The sequence below is a fragment of the Phyllobates terribilis genome, unplaced genomic scaffold, assembly GCF_046119375.1.
Source record: "Phyllobates terribilis strain yellow unplaced genomic scaffold, ASM4611937v1 Scaffold_8__6_contigs__length_399053987, whole genome shotgun sequence".
Taxonomy (NCBI): Eukaryota; Metazoa; Chordata; class Amphibia; order Anura; family Dendrobatidae; genus Phyllobates; species Phyllobates terribilis.
The window spans coordinates 174,348,958-174,373,730 of NW_027362768.1; the positions used below are offsets into that span (position 1 = coordinate 174,348,958).

Genomic DNA, 24,773 nt, shown 5'->3' on the forward strand with positions numbered 1-24,773 from the left:
AAAGCAGAATACAACGACACAAAGTCAGTGTTACCAAATAGACATTATATAATATATCATGGTCTAGGGCAGGAGCGGGAAATTCATTTTACCAAGGGGCCGTATGAGAGACCATGACCGCTGTGGAGGCCGAACCAAACTGCCGAACTTAATTCTGACCCTTATTTTATATTCATTTTACCACTGAATATTGAGCAGAATTCAGTCTGCTGACTCGCTGCTGCTGCGGATATATGGGACGATAGGATTCATTGTATCTTTTATTCTTACCTGTAGCCGCAAATCAAAACCTTATAATTTACTGCTTTTTATAAAGGTTATAAATTATTCTGCTCCTGGTACAAGGGCTCAATAACATCATACTGTGTGTGTGAAGGGCAGCATACAGTATGATGCCCTTCACACAGTATGCTGCCCCACAAACAATATGATGCCCTTCACACACACAGTATGCTTCCCCCCACACACAGTATGCTGCCCCCCATACACAGTATGATGCCCCCCACACACAGTATGATGACCCTCACACACAGTATGATGACCCTCACACACAGTATGATGCCCCACACACACAGTATGATGCCCCACACACAATATGATTCCCTTCACACACACAGCATGATGCCCTTTACACAGTATGTTGCCCTACACACAGTATGATGCCCCTCACACACAGTATGATGCCCCTCACACACAGTATGATGCACCTCACAAACAGTATGCTGCCCCTCACACACAGTATGCTGCCCTTCACACACAGTATGCAGCCCCACACACAATGATGCCCTTCACACACACAGCATGATGCCCTTCACACACACAGCATGATGCCCCACACACACACAGTATGCTGCCCCTCACACACAGTATGCTGCCCTTCACACACAGTATGATGCCCCTCACACAATATGATGCCCTTCACACACACAGTATGCTGCCCCCCACACACAGTATGCTGCCCCCCACACACAGTATGCTGCCCCCCACACACAGTATGATGCCACACACACACACAGCATGATGTCCTTCACACACATAGCATGATGCACTTTACACAATATGATGCCCCCCACACACAGTATGATGCCCCTCACACATAGTATGCTGCCCCACACACAGTATGATGCCCAACACACACAGTATGATGCCCCTCACACACAGTATGATGCCCCACACACACAGTATGCTGCCCCACAAACAATATGATGCCCTTCACACACAGTATGTTGCCCCACACACAATATGATGCCCCACACACAGTATGCTGCCCCTCACACACAGTATGCTGCCCCTCACACACAGTATGCTGCCCCTCACACACAGTATGCTGCCCCTCACACACAGTATGCTGCCCTTCACACACAGTATGCTGCCACACACAGCATGATGCCCTTCACACACACAGCATGATGCCCTTCACACACACAGCATGATGCCCTTTACACAGTATGTTGCCCCACACACAATATGATGCCCCACACACAATATGATGCCCCACACACAGTATGATGCCCCTCACACACAGTATGCTGCCCCTCACACACAGTATGCTGCCCCTCACACACAGTATGCTGCCCTTCACACACAGTATGCAGCCCCACACACAATGATGCCCTTCACACACACAGCATGATGCCCTTCACACACACAGCATGATGCCCCACACACACACAGTATGCTGCCCCTCACACACAGTATGCTGCCCCTCACACAATATGATGCCCTTCACACACACAGTATGCTGCCCCCCACACACAGTATGCTGCCCCCCACACACAGTATGCTGCCCCCCACACACAGTATGCTGCCCCCACACACAGTATGCTGCCCCCCACACACAGTATGCTGCCCCCCACACACAGTATGATGCCACACACACACACAGCATGATGCCCTTCACACACATAGCATGATGCACTTTACACAATATGATGCCCCACACACACAGTATGATGCCCCTCACACACAGTATGATGCCCCTCACACAGTATGCTGCCCCTCACACACAGTATGATGCCCCTCACACACAGTATGCTGCCCCACACACAATGATGCCCTTCACACACACAGCATGATGCCCTTCACACACACAGCATGATGCCCTTCACACACAGCATGATGCCCCACGCACAGCATGCTGCCCCTCACACACAGTATGATGCCCCACACACATAGTATGCTGCCCCCCACACACAGTATGCTGACCCACACACACAGTATGATGCCCCCCACACACAGTATGATGCCCTCCACACACAGTATGATGCCCCTCACACACAGTATGCTGCCCTCCACACACAGTATGCTGCCCCTCACACACAGTATGCTGCCCCTCACACACAGTATGCTGCCCCTCACACACAGTATGCTGCCCCTCACACACAGTATGCTGCCCCTCACACACAGTATGCTGCCCTTCACACACAGTATGCTGCCCCACACACAATGATGCCCTTCACACACACAGCATGATGCCCTTCACACACACAGCATGATGCCCTTTACACAGTATGTTGCCCCACACACAGTATGATGCCCCTCACACACAGTATGATGCCCCTCACACACAGTATGATGCACCTCACAAACAGTATGATGCCCCCCACACACAGTATGATGCCACACACACACACAGCATGATGCCCTTCACACACATAGCATGATGCCCTTTACACAATATGATGCCCCCCCACACAGTATGATGCCCCCCCCACACAGTATGATGCCCCACATACAGTATGATGCCCCACACACACAGTATGATGCCCTTCACACACACAGCATGATGCCCTTTACACAGCATGATGCCCTTTACACAGTATGTTGCCCCACACACAGTATGTTGCCCCACACACAGTATGTTGCCCCACACACAGTATGATGCCCCCCACACACAGTATGATGCCCCCCACACACAGTATGATGCCCCTCACACACACAGCATGTTGCCCCACACAAAATGATGCCCCACACACACAGTATGATGCCCCCCACACACAGTATGCTGCCCCACACACAATATGATGCCCTTCACACACAGCATGATGCCCTTTACACAGTATGTTGCCCCACACACAATATGATGCCCCACACACACAGTATGATGCCCCTCACACACAGTATGATGCCCTTCACACACAGTATGCTGCCCCACACACAATGATGCCCTTCACACACACAATGATGCCCTTCACACACACAGCCTGATGCCCCTCACACATAGTATGATGCCCCTCACACACAGTATGATGCCCTTCACACACACAGCATGTTGCCCTTCACACACACAGCATGATGCCCTTTACACAATATGATGCCCCACACACACAGTATGATGCCCCTCACACACAGTATGATGCCCCTCACACACAGTATGCTGCCCCACACACAATGATGCCCTTCACACACAGCATGTTGCCCTTCACACACACAGCATGATGCCCTTTACACAATATGATGCCCCACACACACAGTATGATGCCCCTCACACACAGTATGATGCCCCTCACACACAGTATGCTGCCCCACACACAATGATGCCCTTCACACACACAGCATGATGCCCTTCACACACACAGCATGATGCCCCACGCACAGCATGCTGCCCCTCACACATAGTATGCTGCCCCCCACACACAGTATGCTGCCCCACACACACAGTATGCTGCCCCACACACACAGTATGATGCCCCCCACACACAGTATGATGCCCTCCACACACAGTATGCTGCCCTTCACACACAGTATGATGCCCTCCACACACAGTATGATGCCCCCCACACATAGTATGATGCCCTTTACACAGTATGTTGCCCCACACACAGTATGATGCCCCTCACACACAGTATGCTGCCCTTCACACACAGTATGCTGCCCTTCACACACAGTATGCTGCCCTTCACACACAGTATGCTGCCCTTCACACACAGTATGCTGCCCTTCACACACAGTATGCTGCCCCTCACACACAGTATGCTGCCCCTCACACACAGTATGCTGCCCCTCACACACAGTATGCTGCCCCTCACACACAGTATGCTGCCCCTCACACACAGTATGCTGCCCTTCACACACAGTATGCTGCCCTTCACACACAGTATGCTGCCCCACACACACAGTATGATGCCCTTCACACACACAGCATGATGCCCTTCACACACACAGCATGATGCCCTTCACACACACAGCATGATGCCCTTTACACAGTATGTTGCCCCACACACAGTATGATGCCCCCCACACACAGTATGATGCCCCTCACACACAGTATGATGCACCTCACAAACAGTATGATGCACCTCACAAACAGTATGATGCCCCCCCCACACAGTATGATGCCACACACACACAGCATGATGCCCTTCACACACATAGCATGATGCCCTTTACACAATATGATGCCCCCCCACACAGTATGATGCCCTCCACACACAGTATGATGCCCTTCACACACACAGTATGCTGCCCCACACACAGTATGATGCCCCACACACACAGTATGATGCCCCTCACACACAGTATGATGCCCCTCACACACAGTATGATGCCCCACATACACAGTATGCTGCCCCACAAACAATATGATGCCCTTCACACACAGTATGTTGCCCTTCACACACAGTATGTTGCCCCACACACAATATGATGCCCCACACACAATATGATGCCCCACACACAATATGATGCCCCACACACACAGTATGCTGCCCCTCACACACAGTATGCTGCCCCTCACACACAGTATGCTGCCCTTCACACACAGTATGCTGCCCTTCACACACAGTATGCTGCCCTTCACACACAGTATGATGCCGTTCACACACACAGCATGATGCCCTTCACACACACAGCATGATGCCCTTCACACACACAGCATGATGCCCTTTACACAGTATGTTGCCCCACACACAGTATGATGCCCCCACACACAGTATGATGCCCCTCACACACAGTATGATGCACCTCACAAACAGTATGCAGCCCCACACACAATGATGCCCTTCACACACACAGCATGATGCCCTTCACACACACAGTATGCTGCCCCTCACACACAGTATGCTGCCCCTCACACACAGTATGCAGCCCCTCACACACAGTATGATGCCCCACACACACACAGTATGATGCCCCACACACACACAGAATGATGCCCTTCACACACACAGAATGATGCCCTTCACACACACAGCATGATGCCCTTCACACACACAGCATGATGCCCTTTACACAGCATGATGCCCTTTACACAGTATGTTGCCCCACACACAGTATGATGCCCCTCACACACAGTATGATGCCCCTCACACACACTATGATGCCCCTCACACACACTATGATGCCCCTCACACACACTATGATGCCCCTCACACACACTATGATGCCCCTCACACACACAGTATGCTGCCCCACACACAATATGATGCCCTTCACACACACAGCATGTTGCCCCACACACAATGATGCCCCCCACACACAGTATGCTGCCCCCCACACACAGTATGCTGCCCCCCACACAATATGATGCCCTTCACACACACAGCATGATGCCCTTTACACAGTATGTTGCCCCACACACAGTATGATGCCCCCCACACACAGTATGATGCACCTCACAAACAGTATGATGCACCTCACAAACAGTGTGATGCCCTTCACACACAGTATGCAGCCCCACACACAGCATGATGCCCTTCACACACACAGCATGATGCCCTTCACACACACAGCATGATGCCCTTCACACACACAGCATGATGCCCTTCACACACACAGCATGATGCCCTTCACACACACAGCATGATGCCCCACACACACAGTATGCTGCCCTTCACACACAGTATGCTGCCCCTCACACACAGTATGCTGCCCCTCACACAATATGATGCCCCTCACACACAGTATGCTGCCCCTCACACACAGTATGCTGCCCCCCACACACAGTATGCTGCCCCCCACACACAGTATGCTGCCCCCCACACACAGTATGCTGCCTCACACACACAGTATGATGCCCCACACACACACAGCATGATGCCCCACACACACACAGCATGATGCCCTTTACACAGCATGATGCCCTTTACACAGTATGTTGCCCCACACACAATATGATGCCCCCCACACACAGTATGATGCCCCTCACACACACTATGATGCCCCTCACACACACAGTATGCTGCCCCACACACAATATGATGCCCTTCACACACACAGCATGTTGCCCCACACACAATGATGCCCTACACACACAGTATGATGCCCCACACACAATATGTTGCCCTTCACACACACAGCATGTTGCCCTTCACACACACAGCATGTTGCCCTTCACACACACAGCATGTTGCCCTTCACACACACAGCATGATGCCCCACACACAATATGATGCCCCACACACAATATGATGCCCCACACACACAGTATGATGCCCCACACACACAGTATGATGCCCCTCACACACAGTATGATGCCCCTCACACACAGTATGCTGCCCCACACACAATGATGCCCTTCACACACACCATGATGCCCTTCACACACACCATGATGCCCTTCACACACAGCATGATGCCCCACGCACAGCATGCTGCCCCTCACACACAGTATGATGCCCCACACACATAGTATGCTGCCCCCCACACACAGTATGATGCCCCCCACACACAGTATGATGCCCCCCCCACACAGTATGATGCCCCCCACACAGTATGTTGCCCCACACACAGTATGATGCCCCTCACACACAGTATGCTGCCCCACACACAATATGCTGCCCTTCACACACAGTATGCTGCCCCTCACACAGTATGCTGCCCCTCACACAGTATGCTGCCCCTCACACAGTATGCTGCCCCTCACACACAGTATGCTGCCCCCCACACACAGTATGATGCCCATTACACCCAGTATGATGCCCCTCACACACAGTATGATGCCCCACACACAATATGATGCCCCACACACAATATGATGCCCTTCACACACACAGAATGATGCCCTTCACACACACAGCATGATGCCCTTTACACAATATGATGCCCTCACACACAGTATGATGCCCCTCACACACAGCATGTTGCCCCACACACACAGTATGCTGCCCCCCACACACAGTATGCTGCCCCCCACACACAGTATGATGCCCCCCACACACAGTATGATGCCCCCCACACACAGTATGATGCCCCTCACACACAGTATGATGCCCCACACACAATATGATGCCCCACACACACAGAATGATGCCCTTCACACACACAGCATGATGCCCTTTACACAATATGATGCCCTCACACACAGTATGATGCCCCTCACACACAGCATGTTGCCCCACACACAGCATGTTGCCCCACACACAGTATGCTGCCCCACACACAGTATGCTGCCCCACACACACAGTATGCTGCCCCACACACACAGTATGCTGCCCCACACACACAGTATGCTGCCCCACACACACAGTATGCTGCCCCACACACACACAGTATGCTGCCCCACACACACACAGTATGCTGCCCCACACACACACAGTATGCTGCCCCACACACACACAGTATGCTGCCCCACACACACAGAGTATGCTGCCCCACACACACACACAGTATGCTGCCCCACACACACAGTATGATGCCCCTCACACACAGTATGCTGCCCCACAAACACAGTATGATGCCCCTCACACACAGTATGCTGCCCCACACACAATATGATGCCCTTCACACACACAGCATGATGCCCTTCACACACAGCATGATGCCCTTTACACAGTATGATGCCCCACACACAGTATGATGCCCCTCACAAACAGTATGATGCCTTTTACACAGTATGCTGCCCCACACACACAGTATGATGCCCCTCACAAACAGTATGATGCCTTTCACACACAGTATGCTGCCCCTCACACACAGTATGCTGCCCCTCACACACAGTATGCTGCCCCTCACACACAGTATGCTGCCCCACACACACAGTATGCTGCCCCACACACAATGATGCCCTTCACACTCACAGCATGATGCCCCACACACACAGTATGCTGCCCCTCACACAATGATGCCCTTCACACACACAGCATGATGCCCTTTACACAGTATGATGCCCCACACACACAGTATGCTGCCCCACACACAATATGATGCCCTTCACACACAGTATGATTCCCTTTTCACAGTATGATGCCACTCACACACAGTATGATGCCCTTCACACACACAGTATGATGCCCTTCACACACACAGTATGATGCCCTTCACACACACAGTATGATGCCCCTCACACACACAGTATGATGCCCCTCAAACACACAGTATGATGCCCCTCACACACAGTATGATGCCCCTCACACACAGTATGATGCCCCTCACACACAGTATGATGCCCCTCACACACACAGCATGATGCCTTTTACACAGTATGTTGCCCCACACACAACATGATGCCCCCCATACACAGTATGATGCCCCTCACACACAGCGTGATGCCCCTCACACACAGTATGCTGCCCCTCACACACAGTATGCTGCCCCTCACACACAGTATGCTGCCCCTCACACACAGTATGATGCCCTTCACACACACAGTATGATGCCCTTCACACACACAGTATGCTGCCCCACACACACACAGAATGCTGCCCCACACACAATGATGCCCTTCAAACACACAGTATGATGCCCCTCACACACTATGATGCCCCACACACAGTATGATGCCCCACACACAGTATGATGCCCCTCACACACAGTATGATGCCCCTCACACACACAGCATGATGCCTTTTACACAGTATGTTGCCCCACACACAATATGATGCCCCACACACAATATGATGCCCCACACACAATGATTCCCCTCACACACAATATGATGCCCTTCACACACACAGCATGATGCCCTTCACACACACAGCATGATGCCCTTCACACACACAGCATGATGCCCTTCACACAGTATGCTGCCCCACACACACACAGTATGCTGCCCCACACACACACAGAATGCTGCCCCACACACAATGATGCCCTTCAAACACACAGTATGATGCCCCTCACACACTATGATGCCCCACACACAGTATGATGCCCCTCACACACACAGCATGATGCCTTTTACACAGTATGTTGCCCCACACACAATATGATGCCCCACACACAATATGATGCCCCACACACAATATGATGCCCCACACACACAATATGATGCCCTTCACACACACAGCATGATGCCCTTCACACACACAGCATGATGCCCCCCACACAGTATGATGCACTTTACACAGTATGTTGCCCCACACACAGTATGGTGCCCCACACACACAGTATGATGCCCCCCTCATACAGTACGATGCCCCACACACACAATATGATGCCCCTCACACACAATATGATGCCCTTCACACACAGTATGCTGCCCTTCACACACGCAATAAAGATCCATTTAAAGACAGTATGATGTCCCCCCACACAGTATGATGATAGCCAGACCGATAAATAGATGATATATTGTAAAAGATAGATGAATGGTTTTTTTTGTGTTGGGAAAACCACTGTCCCCCTAGTTTGCTTAAAAAGAAAACAGAAGTTAATCTTTACTCACCTTCCCCAGATTCGCTTCTCCTAGAGTTTGCTCAGAGCTACTGAGCTTAATGATTGTCTGTAGTGCTACAGACAGAGAAAAAAAATAAAAGATCAGCAGACCCTGGGAGGAGCGGCTGAGATTCAGCGCTAGACCTGGGGAGAATGAGTAAAGCGCAGTTTGCTTTTAAAGAAAAAGAAAAAAACTGCAGCCAAAGGAGAGGGGTTTTTTTTAAACTGGAAAAACCCTTTAAGAGCTAGATGTGAGGTAGATATGAGACAGATGGATACATACAGTCATGGCCAAAAGTTTTGAGAATGACACCAAAATTATATTTTCCCATGATCTGCTGGCCTCTGGTTTTTATTAGTGTTTGTCTGATGTTTATATCACATACAGAAATATAATTGCAATCATATTATGAGGACCAATAGGTTATATTGACAGTTAGAATGAGTTAATGCAGCAAGTCAATATTTGCAGTGTTGCCCCTTCTTCTTCAAGACCTCTGTAATTCTCCCTGGCATGCTCTCAATCAACTTTTGGACCAAATCCTGACTGATAGCAGTCCATTCTTGCATAATCAATGCTTGCATTTTGCCAGAATTTGTTGGTTTTTGTTTGTCCACCCGTCTCTTGATGATTGACCACAAGTTCTCAATGGGATTAAGATCTGGGGAGTTTCCAGGCCATGGACCCAAAATCTCTGTTTTGTTCCATGAGCCATTTAGTTATCACCTTTGCTTTATGGCAAGGTGCTCCATCATGCTGGAAAAGGCATTGTTGGGCGCCAAACTGCTCTTGGACGGTTGGGAGAAGTTGCTCTTGGAGGACATTCTGGTACCATTCTTTATTCATGGCTGTGTTTTTAGGCAAGACTGTGAGTGAGCCGATTCCCTTGGCTGAGAAGCAACCCCACACATGAATGGTTTCAGGATGCTTTACAGTTGGCATGAGACAAGACTGGTGGTAGCGCTCACCTCTTCTTCTCCGAATAAGCTGTTTTCCAGATGTCCCAAACAATCGAAAAGGGGATTCATCAGAGAAAATGACTTTGCCCCAGTCCTCAGCAGTCCACTCCCTGTACCTTTTGCAGAATATCAGTCGGTCCCTGATGTTTTTTCTGGAGAGAAGTGGCTTCTTTGCTGCCCTCCTTGAAACCAGCCCTTGCTCAAAGAGTCTCCGCCTCACAGTGTGTGCAGAAGCACTCACACCAGCCTGCTGCCATTCCTGAGCAAGCTCGGCACTGCTGGTAGTCCCATCCCGCAGCTGAAACAGTTTTAAGATACGGTCCTGGCGCTTGCTGGTCTTTCTTGGGCGCCCTGGAGCCTTTTTGACAACAATGGAAGCTCTCTCCTTGAAGTTCTTGATGATGCGATAGATTGTTGACTGAGGTGCAATCTTTGTAGCTGCGATACTCTTCCCTGTTAGGCCATTTTTGTGCAGTGCAATGATGGCTGCACGTGTTTCTTTAGAGATAACCATGGTTAACTGAAGAGAAACAATGATACCAAGAACCAGCCTCCTTTTAAAGTGTCCAGTGATGTCATTCTTACTTAATCATGACTGATTGATCGCCAGCCCTGTCCTCATCAACACCCACACCTGTGTTAATGGATCAATCACTAAAACTATGTTAGCTGCTCCTTTTAAGGCAGGACTGCAATGATGTTGAAATGTGTTTTGGGGGTTAAAGTTCATTTTCTGGGCAAATATTGACTTTGCAAGTACAGTAATTGCTGTTAAGCTGATCACTCTTTGACATTCAGGAGTATATGCAAATTGCCATTACAAAAAATGAAGCAGTAGACTTTGGAAAAATTACTATTTGTCTCATTCTCAATACTTTTGGCCATGACTGTAGATAGATAAAGATAGATGATATGATATCGATAGATACATGGATATCTCCAGAATTCCAAGCAGATTCAGACTTTTATCAGCGAATAGCGATGTAAAAAAGTTGAAAGTCGCCTCCAAAATATGGAGCAATTCTCCTACCGATCCATTCTTCAGATGGATACATTAGATAGATTAGATGGATTAGATACTTTTAGGGGCAGAAAGAAATCTAATTGGAAAGTAAAGAAGAGGGAAAGTTTTGGAGACGATCGGTCAGGATAATATTTCCTTTGGCTGTGGAGTATCAGCCGCTTCTGCCATGTTTCTGCCGGCTGACACATACCGGCATATCTGGATGAGGATTGATTTGCCGCTCAGTGATAAGGGCATGTATACAGCTCTGCGGGCACAGCCGGGTGCAGCGCGATAAGCTGCGCAGTGTATACAGAGGTGAAGGTGTGTAAGGTCCCGGCGGGGCCCCGGCCATTAGTGCAGCGTTTCTCGGAGCAGCCGCGCACAGTGGGAGTTGTGGTATCTGGAATTTCAGCCTTTTGCTCAGATTTTGGACGTCAAATGTGATAAAGTTCATAACCAGAGAATGTTATAGCTGAGGCCGGGCGGTCGGGGCTGACTCCTTGCTTGGGGGGGATTGTCTGGCCCAGTCTGGGTGGTCTCTGGTACATATGAGACGTCTGCATATTCTGGAGCGGATTTGTCAGTCAGTTATCCCCAATTCCACCATATGCAGCACTTCCCTCGTATGGGCCTCAGTCTTACAGAGAAGCTGTCACGTTGCACAAGCAGTCCGATGTGTGAACAGCACCGTATAGAGGAGCAGAAGGAGATACAGGCTTGTTGTAAAAGTTTCATTATAACTTTTATTTTATGTATTGAAATCCCTGGTATCTGTATGTACAGGAGTCCAGTGGGCGGAGTTACCAGTGATTGACAGCTATCTCTCCATGCACAGTCATACGGAGAAGACTGTCCGTCACCGAGTAGCTCCGCCCACTGGACTCCTGTACGTACAGACACCAGGGATTTCAATGGCATAAAATGAATCAGACTGAATGTCTAGAGTCCCTTTAAATCCTGTATTTTAACCATTAATATTCCAGTATTATTTTATATTATAATTATTATGCATTTATGGATCTGAGTTCATTTTGCAGTAATACATGGTTAGTATTTATGGTGTCCTTCTTAATAAATGTACACATTTTTAGATGGCAGCATATAAATAGTTAAAGTGAGCAAAGCTTCCCCACAGTCCTCGCTCTCTGGTGGGTTAGTTCTGTCCTTAGATCTTCCCCTCCACTGACTTTCTTCTTAGCTTGTGCTTATACACCACAGCCAAGCAGAGCTGCAGTGTAAAGCATGAGTGATGAGAATGGGAGGTCCAGACTACCATAGACTCCAATAGACAATGCAGCTATGCTGGAGTCACTGACCATAGATGAGCCCTAATGGAGCAGAGACAGAAAGCAGCCGGAGGACCATACAGTAAAGTGTCACCAAAAATATAGATTGGTTAATCTGACTTTTTGCAAATATAAAGCAGTGATACGAGTGCGGTCATCGTAGCTGCAGTACGGGGAGCGGCCACTACACACTGTACGGCGCTGTGGTTCCAGGGATCAGCAGATAATGGGGGTGTCGGACCCCCACGATCAGATATTGATGACCTCCATATTGTCACCCAACTTATTCATCAATACATGAATTTATCAATTTATTAGCACTATTTTGTTGGCATTGAACATTCAGAAGTTTAGACCGGAGCCAGCGCGGTACCTTATCGGTCAGCTCCGCGTCACAGTCCGGGTGCGACACCAGTAACTTCACGATTTCCAGGTTCCCCACTTGGCAGGCGATAATCAGAGCGGTTTCTCCGTCCTCCGCCGCCAGGTTTACGTCCGCCCCGCAGTCCAGTAACACTTTCACCATGTCCGAGCGGCCGTGACTGACTCCCAGCATCAGCGCCGTCTGTCCTCCCTGCAAAAGACAGAAAAAGCAGACAAACCATAAAAAAGTATTAATACTTTGCAAAAATGTTGTGAAAATCACAGCAAAATGTGAATGCACCCCAATCTATTAAAAAGGTTTTGTCCGCCAGAAGGGAAAAGACGACACCATGTAATGTTCATGTCATACTTCTGGTAAGACCTCATCACTGGACATTCTGCCATGTGTGGGACCTTGGTGACATCATGGTGAATACATTGACATGAAGCTCTGGAGGACACAATGCTCCAGTGTCTGGACTTTCCATCCAGTCTGTGGAGTTACTGCCACCATTCACACCACAGCTGAAGTCCGAGAGCTCGCGTCCGCGCTTCTTTAGTGATGTCAGCGTCTTACTGACACATGAAAGTCACAGTCAGAACTAAAGGGTCACCCTACAAAGCGGTCGAGGCGCAAGACACGCTCATCCGGACAATTCCACCATTGCAGATGTGTTTATTTCAATCGAGAGAGGGGAATATACTCTGCTCATTAGGTGGACGTGTACATTGTTATACACTGTGAACACCAGGTGGCGACACACTATGTAAAGAAATGTCAGAACACGTCACTGGATCACATATTAATGCATGTAAATGCCAAACTGCTTATGGAAAGCGTCTGCACAGAGATTATAAAATGGGTGTCATGTAGAACCACAGCTTCAGCAGTTGTATAATTTCAGGCACTTATGGACCCCTAGTTCCCGTAAATGGACTGTGAGGGGAATTCAGTACCCAGGTCAGTGCCAGAAGGACTAGATTAGGAGAACAGACTTTCCTCCATGGAAAACCCTCATTAGACCACTGAGAACAAACATATTTGCAAATTTTAATGGAGACCCTTCTGGGAAGAGATTGATCGTGGCTCAACTATTTCTCAAGAAGTCGAAAAAATTTTCTATGACCACACCAATGGTCCGCTTCTCCAACCGCTCCACACCGCGTTTCCAACCGCTCCACAGCGCAGCTTTATCCTCTCCACCGCGCTACTCTATCCTCTCCACACCGCTACTCCATCCTCTCCACAGCGCTACTCCATCCTCTCCACACCGCTACTCCAACCGCTCCTCCATCCTCTCCACAGCGCTTCTCCAACCGCGTCTCCAACCACTCCACAGCGCTACTCCATCCTCTCCACAGCGCTACTCCATCCTCTCCACAGCGCTACTCCATCCTCTCCACACCGCTACAAAACCGCTCCTCCATCCTCTCCACAGCGCTTCTCCAACCGCGCCTTCATCCTCTCCACACCACGTCTCCAACCACTCCACAGCGCTACTCCATCCTCTCCACAGCGCTACTCCATCCTCTCCACACCGCTACTCCAACCGCTCCTCCATCCACGCCTTCATCCTCTCCACACCGCTACTCCAACCGCTCCACAGCGCTACTCCATCCTCTCCACAGCGCTACTCCATCCTCTCCACAGCGCTACTCCATCCTCTCTTCTATACCCTGTCCGGTAGCTATGGAGAACTGATGTGGCCGCTGTACCAGTGTCATCATCTCTAGCAGCTAGTATAAGGGATCTACAGGTTGTGATAGTGCTGGCTCTGTGCTCTCCCTCTTCCTTCGTTCTGCAGTCCATTCCCTGTCCTCCATTATTAACAGCCCCTCCCCTTATTTATGAGGATTTGGGGGTCTCATCAGTCACTGCACCCCTATGGCAGATGCTTTTCTGCAAACCTTGTATTTCCTTGTGTAGAATCTGCTGCTGCTGCAATGCAAACCGCTAATGTCATATCTGCTGAAAGATATTAAGGATGCACAGGTAGTCTGCGCACCAGGCACAGGGGCCGCGCTGTCACAACCTCAATTAACGGGCCGAGCAAGTAATTATCGCACACGTTTACACGACTGTGATCTCACACATGACCCTTGTGTTTATAAGAAAGAAAAACTTGGCCGAAGAATAAATTCCTCTAACTTTTGATGTTCTGCATTCAGACATGTTAATAAATGTAATTATATGAAATCCTTTGTATATAGTAATGTCAATGTAAATACTTTTATGCTAAAAGTGGCATAAAAGTATTTACATCGATTTTTCTGGCTAACTCGGTACCACAATATAACTTTGTATTGTACAATTGTACATCTATATAGTAATGTAAAAGGGAAAATATTTTGGCTTTCTTCTAAAAACAGCACCACACTCTCCCGATTCGCCACACCAGATCAATTCACAAGCGCCACACCCGCCCTATTCGCCAGTACTACACCCGCCATATTCACCATTGCCACCTGCCCGATTCACCAATGATATGCCCGCCCTATTAGTGCCACTCCCACCCTATTCACCAGCACCACATCTGCCCTGTTCACCAGCGCCAAACCTGATCGCTTCACCATTGCCATACCAAATAGATTCACCAGCGATATATACCCACCCAATTAATTAGCGCCACTTCCACCCTATTCACCAGAACCATACCCGCCCAATTCACCAGCGATATGCCGTGCCACACCAACTCCATTCACCAGCACCACACTCGCCTCTTATTCACCAGCACCACACCGACTTGTTTCACTAGCACCACGCCTGCCCTATTTTCCAGCGGCACACATGCCTTATTAACCAGCGCCGCGCCACCCTATTCACCACACCCAACTGATTGATTAGCACCACACAGCCTTATTCGCCAGCACAACACCCGCCATATTCAGCTTGCGCCACAGCGGCCTTATTCGCCAGCACCACACCCACCCTATTCCTGAGTGCCATATCTGCCATATTCACCTCAATGGAGCCAAGTTGCAATACGAAACACAACGTGTGGACATGTACGGAACAATTTCTGGAAGAAAGCAACCATGTTTTTCTAGTCCAGGACAATCCGCCGTGCAAGCCGCTGCTCCATTCACTGTCTACGGATCTCGCTATCCACTGGATGTGGACAGGTGATCACTTGCAACTGTGGTCCAACCCCTTTAAGGCAGCCATCCACTGAACAATCTCCTGGCAGAGGGGCCAATGATAACCTGATTGTAGGATTTTGCCTAGTGGGACTCTCAATGATCAGCTGTAATCTACTGGGGAAGCGCTGCGGCAAACATACTACCTGAACATTGAGGGTCCTCTGCACTGAGGGAGACCCTCTCTGTAATTGCTGGCGGTCTAAAATAAGAAACTCCCCGCTCTCTATCAACACCAAATGCAGTAATAACCGTATATTCTGCAGCAGATCACTTGTATATATCAGGGATCGGTCAAGTACCTGAGAGGCCGAGAGATTGACATTTCCCAGGGTGAGCAGTGCCTTCACCACCTCCATGTCTTCATCTGTCTCCGCCGATGCCAGGGGGGTGAGCATCACTGGGGTGTAACCCGCCTTATTCTGATGGTCCACGTCACAAACACCTAATATAGAAATGTATAGATGCCGATACCTGAAAATTCTATATATATATTCAGTCGGATAAAAAAAAGCATCACGGTGAAATGTCATCTGTTCAGCCTGGTTATTGGAAACCATCAACAAGCAGGTTAGCTACTGCTTACAGATAATCACAGACTATGATTAGCATAAGGGCAGGCAATTTGTTTATCAATAGAAAAAATATGCAGATTATGTATAAAGATTATTATGGTGTCAATGAGCCAATAAGACCCAGAGATTTCTCACAGCCGGACACTACATGCATTTACCATGGTAAAGAGGCATAAAAAAAAGATCCGTCAACAGCAGCTAGTGGACAGTTTTCAACAAACCACAGACGATTTTTGCACCGTGTACAGATGTTATACCTGATGTCAATCAAATGTGGAGCTTCAACCAATGAATGCAGCACGATAACCATTATGATTGCGGTTGATTAGTTTCATCCATTGGGGTTGAAATCTATCCAGATATTAAAGGGTGTCTGCCGGGGCTGATGGTATAACATGGGTAATTGAATTGGTTTATACGCGAGTCAAGTTCAATCCCTCAATCACTTGGACGCACGATCAATGATTCATTTACAGAACAGTTTTGAGCCAAATGAGACAAGACACAGACACAGCTGTACAGACATCCCGAGGCCGGACGGACCCAGGGACCCAATCCCAAGAGATCGGCGGCAGCAGTGGCCTGCTTTTTTTTCTTTCTATTTGTAGAAAATCAATAAGGAGAAAAAAAACACAAAGACACCTGTGGCTGCAATAACAGCTGTTCATAAAGGACTCGAAGGAGCCATGGGACGGAAAGCGATTATAGTTCATTATATATTTCACAGATTATAACAAATCTATGTGCGCTTTACTGATCCTGAGTTACATCCTGTATTATACTCCAGAGCTGCACTCACTATTCTGCTGGTGCAGTCACTGTGTACATAGATTACATTACTGATCCTGTACTGATCTTGAGTTACATCCTGTATTATACTCCAGAGCTGCACTCACTATTCTGCTGGTGCAGTCACTGTGTACATAGATTACATTACTGATCCTGTACTGATCCTGAGTTACATCCTGTATTATACTCCAGAGCTGCACTCACTATTCTGCTGGTGCAATCACTGTGTACATACATTACATTACTGATCCTGTGCTGATCCTGAGTTACATCCTGTATTATACTCCAGAGCTGCACTCACTATTCTGCTGGTGCAGTCACTGTGTACATACATTACATTACTGATCCTGAGTTACATCCTGTATTATACTCCAGAGCTGCACTCAACTATTCTGCTGGTGCAGTTACTGTATACATACATTACATTACTGATCCTGAGTTGCATCCTGTATTATACTCCAGAGCTGCACTCACTATTCTACTAGTGCAGTCACTGTGTACATACATTACATTACTGATCCTGTACTGATCCTGAGTTACATCCTGTATTATACTCCAGAGCTGCACTCACTATTCTACTGGTGCAGTCACTGTGTACATACATTACATTACTGATCCTGTACTGATCCTGAGTTACATCCTGTATTATACTCCAGAGCGGCACTCAGTATTCTGCTGGTGCAGTCACTGTGTACATACATTACATTACTGATCCTGTACTGATCCTGAGTTACCTCCAGTATTATACTCCAGAGCTGCACTCACTATTCTGCTGGTGCAGCCACTGTGTACATACATTACATTACTGATCCTGTACTGATCCTGAGTTACATCCTGTATTATACTCCAGAGCTGCACTCACTATTCTGCTGGTGGAGTCACTGTGTACATACATTACATTACTGATCCTGAGTTACCTCCTGTATTATACTCCAGAGCTGCACTCACTATTCTGTTCTAAGCAGGCCTGGATAATGATGCCTGTAACGCTGCTGTATGTCAGTACTAGTTCATGTGATATATTTATATAGTTGTGTCACTTGTTACTTAGACTTTAGTAAAATATTGTGAACCTGGACTTGACTCAATACCCAATAATCCTAAACCGCTGCGCTCTCGTTTTGGCATCATTCCCCGCCGGCTTCCTGGGAGATGACATTTATATTAAAAGGCTAAAAGCTTGTGCAGAAATCTGATTTATACAGTAACCAGAACGTCTATAACAGCCGCTCCGCGGATCGTACACCGCTCGGCACAACGTCAAATACAAATGGTTAAAAAAAAAAAGAAAAGAAATCACAAAAATGCCGAAATAACAGTTCACGCTGACAGCAGCAGAGCACGAGGTGTGCAGGGGTCAAAATGGCACCTGGGTCCTAATGCCTGAAAGCGGAGGCGCTATAGAGGAGCCGTGTGCGGTCACTGCCATCATTAGGGCGTTGAGGTGTAAGAAGTGAATACAATATTAGAGATCAGACGATCGTGTGCAGCGCTGCCATCAGATCTAGTGGATGCGGACGTTACGCTGGGTCCGGATAAGGCGCTGCTGCCAGTCATACACTTCCCCTGCTGGTAAACTACAGCATTACATTGCCAGCAGGCGCTGCTTATACCGCAGGGAGACTAATGTGATGGTTCTTACTTCAGACCTTCCATGATGTCAATCAAATGTCAGAATGCCTGTACCTGCCCGAATGACTGGGTGGGACAGAAATTTGGTAAAATCAGACGCCCTCATAAGTTGCAGGTGGACAGGCGACGATCAGAGGCAGACTGGACTTACTGCCATCTGGGAACAGGGAAGATTGCAGCAATTAAAGGCAACATGGAAAATGGCTGCTGTCAAAGTCCCTTAAAGTGGATGTGTCCTGAACAGGGACCACCGGGCCACAATGGCAATAATTCCATCAGTCACTGACGAGACTTATTACATGAACTGACAAGGTTCCAAAATCTGCCCATTTGCTAAATTGGATGTTGTCACATTGCAAAAATTACTTATTAAATCGCTGCAGGTTTTATAAAAAAAAAAAATACAATTAGTCATCTGGGCGGTGACCATATCATGAAGAGTCCGGCCCCTCCTGGCGTGACTGACATTCTCTGGTCATTCTATGTCACTACCAGAGTCCCCAAAGCTTGTGAATGCGCCGCTGCCTGTCTGAGCATGCGCTGCTGCCTGTCTGAGCATGCGCCATTGCCCTTCTGAGCATGCGCTACTGCCTGTCTGAGCATGTGCCACTGCCCTTCATAGCATGCGCCACTGCCCTTCTGAGCATGCGCCACTGCCTGTCTCAGCATGCGTCGTTGCCCTTCTGAGCATGCGCTGTTGCCCTTCTGAGCATGCGCCGTTGCCCTTCTGAGCATGCGCTGCTGCCTTGTACTCATTGGGCATCCACAATGCAGTACGCTGTCATGTTCTTGGCTCCCCCGCTGGGCAGTGCCAGTACCAGGACTGTTGGAACAGGATTTAAACTGTGCAGGCAATGGATGCAGCTGGGCTTAGCGCACCTCGACATGCTGCGTATGTACGGGAAAATAGCGCATGTGCAGTATTTGAAAGAGGCTGGTATTGATATAGAACAAGCAGACAATGCTAATGAATCCAGGAGGGGCGGGGTTACACCCGGACTGTGTGACTCTTCCTGATCATGTCTCCGCCTTGTTGACTAATTAGTGGTAATTTGTGCACAGCTTGTTTTGCAATTCATCTGCATCAGAGTTACCACATCCGGCAGGTTCAGAAAAATTGTTAGCTTATGTATCAATGATTTGATGGTGGTTTGGGGTCCAATCATGACAGTATAGTGCCATGTAGGTCAAATGAAGAATAAGTCTCCGTTGCTTCTGCCCTTATACAGCAGCCCTGTGTGGCGCAGAGCCCTCGGTCCCAGCGGCCGAGCCCTCGGTCCCAGCGGCCGAGCCAGAGGAGTCACGGGATAGGGCCTCAGTAGATGACAGATCTTCTCCCTTCGAGGTTCTTCAGCTCCATCCTTCATTTCTCTACCTCTCCCATATGAACAGGCGAATGGGTTTTCCAGGCTCCTCAGATTTCGCGGACGTGTTGCGATTACTAATGGGATGATTTAGGGACACTGAGAAAATCATGATCTCCAAGTTAAAAAGTTTCCAGCTGCTTTTTTTGTTTTGATCGATGACAGAACAGGGAAGAGAGTTAAAGCCTCGGCTGTGGAGTTTCGCTTTGTGGTCCGTGATCGCCGGCAGACGCCGGTCTGGAGGGTCCGGTAAGGAGCCCACGTTCCCTCACTTGTACAATTACATCAAATCCAGCGCCGCAGCTGCTGTAATGATGGCAGCTTGTTTACAGAGGGCTTTGAAGCGCTCAAGAGTAAAATTGGAAGCAGCGCAGAGTCTGCAGCCTAAACGAGCTGGAGCCGAGTCATTGCCTTCAGACGCTTGTAGCACTTACTAAATAAATTAGGAATCCGCTGCGTATGAAGCTCCATCCGAAAACTCGGGACTTGTGCTTATATTAGCATATGTCCTTACACATAAGCCTCCTCCTGACAGGCCGTGAGGTTCCGCCACATTCATGATATTCTGCCGTATCAGCAGCGCCTCCCAAAAACTAATCACCAAATCATCCCCCCATGAGCCAATGGTAACTGCAGCCGTGTCCTCCCCCTGATCCTACCTGAATGCTGTATATCCACTCTCCCCACTAGTCACAGGCTGCTCATTTTACCCTAGTAGTCACAGCAGTCTCCTTACTTACACTTCACCAGTAGTCATAGAGGTAACTTTCCCATTACTTTTCCAATAGTCACAACAGTACCTCCATCTTTGCTGTGCGCTATACCCCAATAGTACATCCCAAATAGTCACAGCAATGCTTCCCCCATTCCGGCGGTACTAACAGTGCTACCACCTTTCCCCAGCAGCCACAGAAGTGCCATTTCCTTTACTCCCCAGTAGTCAGAGCAGGGACTCCGACTTTCCTGTAGTAGTCACTGCCAAACTACCAGATTCCAGGTACAGGGCAGTGTCTCTCTACTTCATTAACTAATACAGTTTCCCAGCAGTCACAGCAGTGCCTTTCCTTCAACCTCTCCAGTAGTCACAGCATTGCCCCCAAGTAGCCAGAGCCCTGCCATTTTCTCCTCCATTTCCCCTGCTTTCTTAATGACACCCCCTTTCCAGCAGAACCCTCTTTTCCCATAGCCACAGCAGTGTCTCGCTGTCTGCCACACTAGTCTCTACAGACCCCAGAAGTAACAGCAGTGCCCTTCAACGCCCAGCAGTTACAGCGGTGCCCTTCTAATTCTCCAGTAATTACAGCAGTGCCCTTCAACTCCCAGCAATTACAGCAGTGCCCTTCAACCTCCAGCAGTTACAGAGGTGCCCTTCTATTTCTCCAGCAGTTACAGCAGTGCCCTTCTATTTCTCCAGCAATTACAGCAGTGCCATTCAACTCCCAGCAATTACAGCAGTGCCCTTCAACCTCCAGCAGTTACAGAGGTGCCCTTCTATTTCTCCAGCAGTTACAGCAGTGACCTTCAACCCCCAGCAATTACAGCAGTGCCATTCAACCTCCAGCAGTTACAGTGGTGCCCTTCTATTTCTCCAGCAGTTACAGCAGTACCATTCAACTCCCAGCAATTACAGCAGTGCCCTTCAACCTCCAGCAGTTACAGCGGTGCCCTTCTATTTCTCCAGCAGTTACAGCAGTGCCATTCAACTCCCAGCAATTACAGCAGTGCCCTTCAACCTCCAGCAGTTACAGTGGTGCCCTTCTATTTCTCCAGCAGTTACAGCAGTGCCATTCAACTCCCAGCAATTACAGCAGTGCCCTTCAACCTCCAGCAGTTACAGCGGTGCCCTTCTATTTCTCCAGCAGTTACAGCAGTGCCATTCAACTACCAGCAATTACAGCAGTGCCCTTCAACCTCCAGCAGTTACAGAGGTGCCCTTCTATTTCTCCAGCAGTTACAGCAGTGCCCTTCTATTTCTCCAGCAATTACAGCAGTGCCATTCAACTCCCAGCAATTACAGCAGTGCCCTTCAACCTCCAGCAGTTACAGCAGTGCCCTTCTATTTCTACAGCAGTTACAGCAGTGCCCTTCAACCCCCAGCAGTTACAGCAGTGCCCTTCAACCCCCAGCAGTTACAGCAGTGCCCTTCAACCTCCAGCAGTTACAGCAGTGCCCTTCAACCCCCGGCAGTTACAGCAGTGCCCTTCAACCCGCAGCAGTTACAGCAGTGCCCTTCAACCCGCAGCAGTTACAGCAGTGCCCTTCAACCCGCAGCAGTTACATCAGTGCCTTCTATTTCTCCAGTAGTCAAATCAATACTTCTCCCTCTCCTGCACCCGGTAGCAGCAGTAGTGCCTCCCCCTTTCCTAGACTAGTCACTACATCCCCTCAACAGTTAAAGCATCTTTTCTCCCTAAGGGCACAGTCAGACGGTCGTATAAATCAGACCAGGATCGGACCGCAATGCTTGGACTGGTTGTGGCCCTCCCGACCGGAGTGTGACAGCTGCATAGAAATATATGAAGCTGTCACTCATGGGTCAGGAGAGCCGCCGGCCAGTCCATGCATTGAAGTCTGATTTATACGGCTGTCTGACTGCACCCTAATAGTGACAGTAATGCCAACCCCAGTAGTCACAGCAGCGCTTCCCACTTCTCCACAGTAGTCACTGAAGTGTCCCCTTTCCTTTATGACATTTTGGTCATTGTGGCCACAACGTATAATTTTCACTTTTTTTTTTATACCTGATAACTTTACAATATTTTTGGGCTGCTGCACAATTCTCTTTATTGTCAGCGCGTTTCATAATTTGCATGTTGTATAACCAAGAAACAATAGAATTCCCATGATGCCAGTCGCATCGCTCGAGTGTATTTATTACGTTGGCATTTTACAAGCATGCCTCAAACGTGTCAGCTGCGGCACAGACGGGTTTTATGGTAGTTTTGTTGCTCTTTTTTGCCTATGTTCTCATACAGTGCACCGCCCTCATTATGTGTCATACATGTGACAACGCTGTATCGTGCTGCATGTTGCGGATTGTATCAAACATCATCTTTGAAGTCCCAAGTTGTCATCCAGGAGAATCAGATGATGGCGCAATGTAAGGGGATGAAACGTTCCTCACCTGTGCCCAGAAGGAGGTTCACGATTGTAAAGTTGGAGTGGGACACGCTGTAGTGCAGGGCGGTATTCCCATTCTCATCCGCGATATTGACAACCATCTGCAATAGCTGAGGGCTGATCGATCTGAATTCCTCCAGATAGACTGTAACCAGATCCGGGGAGGACGTCTTCTGGCTGGAGACCCGGAACCACTCTTGGCAGACGGTGTATAACGATTGTCTCTACAACAGCAGAAAACTTATGATTAGTTCCCGGCTCTGGCCACCACATGATGACGGTCTCCAAGCAATCTCCAAACAACCGCAAGTGAGAAGTAACCTCAACTCCATGTAACATCTAAGAGATTCCATATCAATCAGACGTTTATTGGAAACGAGGAACATCTCTCTCTGGAGTTAATTCACTTGTTTACACTGTAACAAATCCCGAGGATCAGAAATAAGAGCCGCGCAATGAGGTCAGAAACTTGGAGCTGATTTTAGACTGGACCTCTGACAGAAAAGTCCATGAAAACTTAAATTAATCATTTCTGGACCGTTTTACTTACTCATCAGAATTCTGGATATGTTTGCCTTAGCGCGTCCAACAGCGGATCAGACCTGAGCTGCGCAAGCTGATCCAAGCTCTTCATCTTGAAAATGTCAATAGATTACATGAGTGATCTACTGACCTTTCTAAATGAAAGGTCCAACGGTGGTCTACATACATTGGTCCAACAGTGGCTCTACGTACATTGGTCCAACGGAGGCTCTACTTACATTGGTCCAACGGAGGCTCTACTTACATTGGTCCAACGGTGGCTCTACTTACATTGGTCCAACGGAGGCTCTACTTACATTGGTCCAACGGTGGCTCTACGTACATTGGTACAACGGAGGCTCTACGTACATTGGTACAACGGAGGCTCTACTTACATTGGTCCAATGGTGGCTCTACTTACATTGGT

The 24,773-nt window shown here is 48.6% G+C and overlaps 1 protein-coding gene across 7 annotated transcripts in view; it reads right to left on the bottom strand.

Annotated features, from left to right (window-relative positions):
* KANK4 (KN motif and ankyrin repeat domains 4) overlaps window positions 1–24,773 on the bottom strand; it is a 151,734-nt gene that overhangs the window by 7,513 nt on the left and 119,448 nt on the right. For all 7 annotated transcript variants that reach the window (XR_012247735.1, XM_073643785.1, XM_073643790.1 and 4 more), the window contains 3 exons: window positions 23,829–24,048; window positions 16,647–16,789; window positions 13,217–13,417 (listed from right to left, as the gene is read on the bottom strand). Coding sequence is in view for 6 of the 7 variants with exons in the window: in XM_073643785.1 (XP_073499886.1) it covers window positions 13,217–13,417; window positions 16,647–16,789; window positions 23,829–24,048 (564 nt within the window). In the remaining variant the exon portion in view is untranslated. The remainder of the gene's footprint in view (window positions 1–13,216; window positions 13,418–16,646; window positions 16,790–23,828; window positions 24,049–24,773) is intronic.